At 54.2% G+C, this 8,469-nt stretch overlaps 3 protein-coding genes across 3 annotated transcripts; all 3 read left to right on the top strand.

The window, feature by feature from the left end:
• Positions 1-422: 422 nt before the first annotated feature.
• Positions 423-1,816, top strand: PG997_013457 (uncharacterized protein; the record flags this gene model as incomplete). The annotated part of the gene is made up of 2 exons (XM_066817771.1): positions 423-730; positions 778-1,816. 2 exons carry the CDS (start codon positions 423-425, stop codon positions 1,814-1,816), a joined length of 1,347 nt encoding a protein of 448 aa, XP_066663463.1.
• A 741-nt stretch (positions 1,817-2,557) lies between these two features.
• Positions 2,558-3,282, top strand: PG997_013456 (uncharacterized protein; the record flags this gene model as incomplete). Its single annotated transcript, XM_066817770.1, has 2 exons — positions 2,558-3,210; positions 3,264-3,282. 2 exons carry the CDS (start codon positions 2,558-2,560, stop codon positions 3,280-3,282), a joined length of 672 nt encoding a protein of 223 aa, XP_066663462.1.
• Positions 3,283-5,480: 2,198 nt separating this feature from the next.
• On the top strand, positions 5,481-6,631 carry PG997_013455 (Intradiol ring-cleavage dioxygenase; the record flags this gene model as incomplete). The annotated part of the gene is made up of 4 exons (XM_066817769.1): positions 5,481-5,844; positions 5,917-6,045; positions 6,104-6,546; positions 6,572-6,631. 4 exons carry the CDS (start codon positions 5,481-5,483, stop codon positions 6,629-6,631), a joined length of 996 nt encoding a protein of 331 aa, XP_066663461.1.
• Positions 6,632-8,469: the final 1,838 nt, after the last annotated feature.

The raw sequence follows: 8,469 nt of genomic DNA, 5'->3' as shown, positions 1-8,469 counted from the left end.
GATCTCCCCTTGCGCGGAGTTGCGCTCATGAGGAACTCTCAGGTCGCTTAAAGCATCGTATATACCGGAGTCCTCCACTCGGCATTCAGCTGAATCAAATGAAACCCACCACAGGGTCCACGCTTTTGCCCGTTATGTGTGCCGTATCGTATGTTGCCGTACAGTAAGCAGCGAACAACGATGCGAGCGGCCGCCAATCACTTCATTTAGCGGCTTGTATCCCTTGTTAGCGCCTGCGGGTTTCGCAAATAGATAGTGTCACGGGCGCTAAGACCTAAAGATGGACAGGTATGTGTCAAGTCAGCCCTATTTCTTTCAGTTGATACCCCTTTCTCGTGACTCTGAGACATATTTGAATACCCTCCAAATCCTTTTGCGATCAATCACACTCTTCCTGCAGCAGTTACCTACAATAGCCAGGTATGTCAGAGAAAGCAGCCAAACCCTTCCGTGCAATTGTCGTCGGCGGCGGGCTCGTTGGCCTTACCGCCGCCCACATCCTCACCGCAGCTGGCATTGACTTCATCGTCCTGGAGAAACACACGTCCATATTTACCTCGCGCGGGACTCAGCTGGCAATCTGGCCGCAAACGTTCCGCACATTCGATCAGCTCGGCCTGCTCGAGGCGGTGCAGCCGATCTTGGATTGGTGCAAGCGGACGATCGTCCTCTCCGCCGAGAATGGCCGCTTCAGGGGAGAGGATGCGACATTGGAGCTCATGGAGAAACAGTGAGTAGGAGAACAACACGTCACGCTTATATTCCAGGCACTGACAGATACTTGAGGCTTGGATATGCTGTCAAATTCACGCAGCGCCACCAGATGATCAAGTTTCTCTTTGATAGTCTGCCAGAAACCGTAAAAGCTCGCATACTACTCGGAAAGGCTGTGGAGAAGATTACGACTTCCGAAGACGGCGTGACCGTAGTCTGTGAGGATGGTACTTCGCACGAGGGCTCCATCGTCATCGGGGCAGACGGCGTCCACAGCAAGGTCCGTTTATTAACGCGGGCTTCCAGGTTGTCTGTGGAGCCAGAGGAGCTGCCGCAAGTCCAAAAGACTCCATTCACGACGACATATCGACTATACTTTGCCGACCTGCCCGTGCTACCCGGGCTGACGCCGAACACCAAGTATGATGCGACCCACGACGGCATGTGTGCCCAGATTGTCTATGGGACAGATTCGGGGGCGCTTGGCATCTACGAGAAACTTGAAGAGCCGACGTGCACGCCGAAACGGTACTACACGGATGCGGACAAAGAGGAGATGCTTAAGCGTTGGGGCGATCTCTACATCGCGCCTGGACGTACTGTGTCCGATGTCGACTCATTTCGGCTGGGGGAGGCTGGCGTTATCAACTTGGAAGAAGGACTGATAGACGATTGGTACCTGAAGCGAACGGTGCTGGTTGGCGACGCGGTCCGCAAACTGGAGCCGCACGCCGGCTTGGGCTACAACTGCGGCGTGACTGACCTTGTCGTTCTCGTCAACAAGCTGCGAAGGCTCCTTCTCGAGGACAAGAGGCCGAGCAGGCAATCGCTGGAAGACCTCTTCCGCTCCTACCAGGCCGATCGGGCGAAAGATACGCAAGCCCTGTCGGACACCTCCATGAAGGCTGTCAGGATGCTGGCATGGCCTGACTGGAGGTACAGGGTCATTGCCAAATATATCATACCGTACTTGCCGGTGCCCCGAATGATGGTAAAAAGAGTCATTGGACCGCTGGTGGTCGCGTCGCCCGTACTCGAATGGTTGAAGGAGGGAGCGTTGCCTGCTGCCAAGGTGCCATGGAAGCACCATCCCATCATTTGAGCACATGAACTGGGACGCGATGAATGTGTTATAATCTAATATATTCATATATAACCTCTGTCATGTCGTTTCAATACCAAAAGTCCACTCGTAAGCAACGGTGCGAAGTGTTATGTGCTATCATACAACTCAGAGACTCGCCTAATCATATCTCTGGTGCTATGCTACGAGGTTGTTAGACACCTATGCCTCGTTAAACTGGGGCTCTCAATATGCTTAGAGTATAAGCTTTGAACTAATCCGATGTTCTGTAAAACCTAATGAGAATTTTGACGATATCTCCGCTATAATGCACAATTTGTGGTTAAAAGGCTCAGCTCAAGCCTCCCGCCGGCCAATTTCCATGCCACCTTTAACCATGAGTCCCCTACCTGCACCAATTGGTTCCTTGTGTGGGTTCACTGATCACTCCATCCTCCATCCCTCTCCAATACGGGTTTGACTACAGATATTACCTCTGAGTTACCACCGTCATACGGCACTTTCGGGCATGAAATAGTCTATAGCTACAATCTCGTCGAAGATGAAGAGATTACGAGCGATTCGGAACTCCATGAATTGAACGAGATATGTCTACCTAGATGGGAGACTTGGACCAGTTCTCCACCAGTCGAATCTTGCCCAACGGAAACACACGATGGCCGGCATGTCGCACGTCCCGAAAGGCCAGAATATGCAACTGTTATGGGCCAGCCGCCGAATGCGAGGTGGAGGGCAATCTTGATGACTCTCCGAGACGACATGCATCGCTATGGGTTATCTTTGGAAGATTTCCGGCCGTACCGCCTGGTGCTCTTTCCCGTTATCGCAGGTGTATTATACACTCGAGATTGTGAACAGTCGCCTCCGTCGGCTCCGAAAAGACCGGCTACCTTCCCTTACTACTCGACCGACTTGGAGGTCCTCGAACACACACCGAGCGCTGACCTGTTCTCGCGCGCATGGAAGCACATGCTGTGCGTGGATTATGGCGTCCCCGGCGTAACCCCCGTGAACTCCATAGGCAATAATCGGCCCACTGACGTTGCATTGTTCGACTTCGCCGAGTCCGTGGTCAGTGTGGCAACCCATTTCTGCCACCACTGGTCTGTCATGACGAAGCGACAACGCGACCGGCTGTGGCACTGCATCGCCGGGGCCACGCGCCAGCTGGACCCTTCCGACTTCGGTATGATGCTCTATCATCTCCACACGCATCATGAGAGGCCCTACCGCAATGCCAAACTCGGGTACGACCGGAACTACATGGGCGCCCTTCAGTCACTCGTCGACAGTATCCCCTCCAGAGGGACCGAGTGGCTAATTCGCAAGCTATCCGTCGATTATCACGTCATGGTGCCGGCATTGCGCCTCGACCATCCTCGGGAAGCGAGCAGAATGAACGAATCCATCAGGTCTCTTGCAGCGACATATGGCATCTGCCTGACTGTGCCAACTGAAAGGACAGTGGAACGGATGGGTCATGACTCTGAAGAAGAGAAAAGTCAAAGTCATCGAGTCCACATCCCGACAGCAATACACATTCCAACATCGACACGGCTTGCGCGGTTTTCTGGATGGGCGACGTCTCATGGACAGTGATGGGCATTACTATATATTCAATATAGATCGAGATATCACCGACACAAAATATTAAATCTTTCTTAGGCTCTGTTACCCGCAACCCCATACTCGACCAGAGTGCTACTACACCTGCGCAAGTATGCAAGCACTCGGCGTGTAGAGAGACGTGGATAGATCAACAAAAGGAAATGCAAAAAGAAAAGTGTGAGTTTATGTACCTCCGATACGGGGAATCGAACCCCGAGCTCCGCGGATCTTCTCGAGATGAAAACGCAGTATGTTGACCGTTACACTATATCGGATTGGGGTGAAGGAAATAGTGGCCAATACGCCCTATGATTCATCAGAAGTGCAGCAGAAAATTCAAAGAGGGTCTGTTTTCCGACTGACGTAGACTTTCCTGTCCACCTAGTCTCAAGCCGGGCTAGTCTCGAAGTCTACAATGGGTAAGCTGAAAATCAAGGTTGGGTACGGATGGGCTAGGGATGAACTTTGTCTGCATCTGTCTGCATCAGAGTTTAGGTCGGCGACGTTTCGACGACTCGCCCACATATTGGTTTTGACAGGGCGACCAGAAACATAAACAGAGGGTGGAAAGGCAGCGGAGCTTGTGACTTGTCGAAATCATGGTATACTCAGAAATATTGGGTCTGCTCTATCTCCCGTGCTGTCTAAGGGGCCCACCCAGACGTTGGCACGCTTGGTTCGGTGGAAAACCGAGCAGCAGACGAAAGCAGAGCATCGCAGGCAAGCTTCGAAAGAGGCCTCCGTGTTAGAAGATAAACACTTCCAATAGCCGACAGAGACTCCGGGTGCAGGTTCCGGCTGCCCGCCTCTTTGCCGATTTCTGCCGGATTTCATGTTCGGTTCGGAGAGCTATCGCCAACCGGGGGTGAACAATCTACCGAGATCCTTGTCGCGGGGTCCACCACACAGCTCCATCCATGCGGGCTCATGTAGATATAGTAGTAAGGTACGAGCCAGGGAGAGAACCCCGCTTGCAGGCCGGCTGGCTTGACTCTGTTCCGATCCTTTCATCAGATCTTAGATTGGAGGGCAAGAGTGGGTCGGCATCTAAAAATCTCATCGATGTATGTAGATGGGGGGGGAAACAGAATTCGAAACCAGATGAAGAACTCCCGGCATGGGCCATCATATCCTGCGGTGCGCCAATCACGGCAACAATAGTACTAAAAAGACGATGCTTCAGTTTATAGCGTTGTTACCCGAGCGAGTACCGAGATCTCCATGACGCAATCCATGAATTGAATCAGACGATCCTCAAATCATTGGCGAAGTTGGCGCTCAAGGGGATGATAAGCCATGGATGGCATCGCATGTACAATAAAGAAACGGACATAAACAAATATATGAAAAAGCCAAATGAAACTTGGTCAAAAGGTTGACGAACGAACCCCTGAGGCCACAGCCACGCCATTCCGGTATTTACCTAGGTAGGGAAACGTTTCTTCCTCGGTTGGGCCTATCGACTATTGCCAAAAATCGCCCCTGGAATATAACTCGGGGGCAGGGGGGTGGGGGTGGAGACAGATCCGGCAGGGGGCCCACGTACTAAATGGCCAACTGGAAAGATGCTGATCTATGCCGACGCCTTCATTGACTCCGGAACGCCGCCACGATCTTGATCACGATGGAGCCGCATATATTGGTGGTGGTCTCTGTGGTGGGGTTGCCTCCAACGCCGCTGCATTCGAGGTGATGCATCGGCAGGACCCATATTTAGATGCTGATCCCAGGTTGTTTAACGGGTGCCAAGGCTGCGGAAGTGGGCTACGACCCCCGGCTGGTGACTGAATCGGGTTATATCTGCACAGGTTCTGCCGCGTTGTTGCGCCATCCTAGCCAGGGCAGCATGCCAAGACAAGAGGACGCAACGTGAAAGTCGCGGGGGATGGAGACTCTGACGGATACGGGTGATTTGTAAGTTCTTCTTGAGCATCCAAGTGGTCCGCTGGAGGAGCTGATACGGGACTGCCATAAATAAAGCCACCTCGAAGCCGACTTCAGGCGTTCCTTTTGTGGCCAGCCAGACACCATCAGCATCTCGAGCATAGCCTTCAGCCATCCGCCTCACCTCAAAATGCATTTCTCCGCCGCCCTCATCGGCGCTTTCGCCGCCACGCTCGTGGCCGCTCACCCGGGCGCCAACGTCGAGGAGGAGGCCCAGGAGCGCCGCGACTACCTGGCCACCGCCAAACGCACCAGCCTGGACCACTGCTCGGCCCAGATGCAGGTGCGCGGGCTCGGCAAGGCCGCCGCGCTGCGCCGACGGGCCGTCGCCGAGAAGAAAGCGAAGCGTGGAGTCGTGGCCCGGCGTGACTTGGCGGATCTCAACAAGTCGCATCACTCCGACGCCGACTACGACGCTACCACCCCGCTGGACACCCTTTTCGCCAAGGAGAAGTCGTGTGTCCTGGCACCCGAGACCACGGAGGGCCCTTACTGTAAGTGTGTGGAGAGAAAAGAAACAATGAAGGTGTTCTGGGAGCCTGAGGGACTAACCTCGACCACAATAGACGTTGCGGGGGAGTTCATTCGCCAGAACGTAGTTGAGAAAGAACAAGGTGTCCCTCTGACCCTCGACCTCGCCATCTACGACGTGGAGACGTGCGAGCCCATCCCCGATACATGGGTCCAAATCTGGTGTAAGTTACTGTCCAATACCCCAACTGTCGAGGCAGTCGACTAAACTCTGGTATACAGCCTGCAACTCCACCGGCATCTACTCGGGCGTCCCCTCGGGCGCCGACTACACCCCGGCCCCGGAGAACCTAAAGACGACCTTCCTGCGCGGCTTCCAGCAGGCCGACGCCAGCGGCGCCGCCCAGTTCGAGACGCTGTATCCGGGCCACTACTCGGGCCGGACGCAGCACGTGCACGTCGCGGTGCACCCCGAGGCGACGCCGCGCGCGAACCAGACTATCCTCGAGGCCACCGTCAGCCACGTGGGGCAGTTCTACTTCGACCAGGCCCTGAGCGACCAGGTCGAGAAGCTGGCGCCCTACAACGCCAACCCGCAGCCCGTCACCACCAACGACAAGGACAGGCTGCTGCTCGTGGACCTCGAGACCACCGACCCCATCGTCGAATACGTTCTGCTGGGCGACCAGGTCGAGGACGGTGTCTTGGCCTGGTTCAGCTTCGGTGTCAATATGACGGCTACTCGGGGAGGCCAAGGTTGCGGCGACCTACTACGAGGGTGGTGGAGTCGCTACTCCCAAGGAAGAGTGAGCGGATCTATGTGCCGAGGTGAAGAGGGGTTCTTTGAACATTTTCAACAGGACATAAACGCTGCAAACCTGATATATAGGAAAACCCCATATAGCATGGCAATGACAATTGTGAATGGACGCGAGTTCCCAATGCTGACAATGCCGGCCGGCAACAAACTCCCACTGGTTGTATTGTGTCAAGCCAGGTGCACAAGCTCACCCACGTTAACGATTTCGCTCGAGAAGACAGTGAGCAATCCCCGGCAGCGACGGTGCATGAAGCAGCCTCACTGGGAAAGCTGGAAGTGTGTCTGCATGGTAGGCGCAAGGATGACCTTGGCCAGCAAGCGTGGTCTTGAAATTACCCTCCTAGTGATCAGCCGGGCGCCTTCCTCCAGAGCCTGGACGCAGGCTATCATCGCCTGAAGCCGCCTAACCCCAGCTAAGTACTTAGCGCTCCCGCACGCTACCCCAGACGCTAGACGCTAGATCAACGCTATCGCTAGCGCCTGGACCGTGCGCGGATCCTCGGTCGGCTGATAACCGGCTAATAACCGGCTAAACCTGCCGAATTCCGCTGGATGTATTGATATCGCCAAACAACGGCCAATTTCTCTGCGCTGGGTTGGTCTGACCCCTCGACCTCTCACGGTCGTTGTGTTCGGAGGGTCGGATTCGCCTCTCTTTCGAGAGAGGGCCTGTAACTCCCTCTGTCGGACCGGCCCTTTGAGCTGCTCGCCGTCCAACCTGCCTCGAGCTATTGGTGTGGTTCACTTGGCTTCGCCTCGTGGCACCGCCCATTCTCAATATGGGGCACTGGGTAATTCAGTACGGGACCCTGTCCATAGGCACATAGGACAATCCCCGAACGGTTATAGGCGTTTATTTTTTTCTCTCCCTCCTTTTGGCCACCTTCGCTCCTTCCCCCTTGACGATTGCCACTTGGGCGTCCTCGACCGACCCAATCTCTACCCTTTTTCTCGCACGTAGGGCAAGACACTGCTGCCGACTCGCTTCTTACCATGGAGAACTTAAAATTTTACTTATACCGTTCGGGGGTGTGAATATGACCAGTAACGACGTCACTCCAATGTATTGCTGCAAGCTCATAGTTTTTGTAAGGGCTTTTCTTCCAGGGCGGCTGCATGGTGGCACACCGACTGTATCCCCATTGTAAAACTGGATGTATGTAATTGTATTTCCGCATCATAAAGAATGAGGGTTTGGTGATTCCTTTCGTTGTCCATTTGGCTAAGGAGCGTGTCGCCCTCACTCCTTCCACATGGTGCCCACGATTATCAAGAGAAACCGCGTGAAGCAGGATAAAAAGAAGAAAAGACCGGATACAAATACAGGCAGCTTGGGGGAGACCGGGTGGTGCAGATGTGTATCAGGGCGAGCCTGCCACTTCGGCGGCAGGGGGGCGATAGGGGGTGTAGCTAGTAGGCAGATTTTCCTTTTTGGTTCTGTAGGTTGGAAAAAGAAGATAAAAGAAAAAAAAAAAAAGATGCTCCAGGTCGGGCTCGAACCCTGGGGATCTGTAGCTGTGCTGGCGGTTTGGCTTAGTGGTCGATTGTGTAGGTCTGGCACGAATTGAATTGCTTCAGCTATCTGATTGTTGCTGTGGTGCTGTGGGTAGGTGCTTGTACCCAACCGCATAAGCACTGACGTGCCTAGGTGTACTACCTGTAAGCTCCCTGATATGCCACTACAGGCTGCTCCATTGCTACCTAGATGACCTGCGAGAGCTCACTAACTTGCCTGCTGATGCTGTAGAGGAGTGGTCGATCGGGGGCTGCGAGGCACCACGAGGGACCTTGATCTACGCACAAACATATTTCGTTGCCCACGTAGCTA

The sequence above is a fragment of the Apiospora hydei genome (genome assembly GCF_038363865.1).
Source record: "Apiospora hydei strain CBS 114990 chromosome Unknown utg000009l_segment0_segment0, whole genome shotgun sequence".
NCBI lineage: Eukaryota > Fungi > Ascomycota > Sordariomycetes > Amphisphaeriales > Apiosporaceae > Apiospora > Apiospora hydei.
This window is presented reverse-complemented; position numbering and strand designations above follow the sequence as displayed.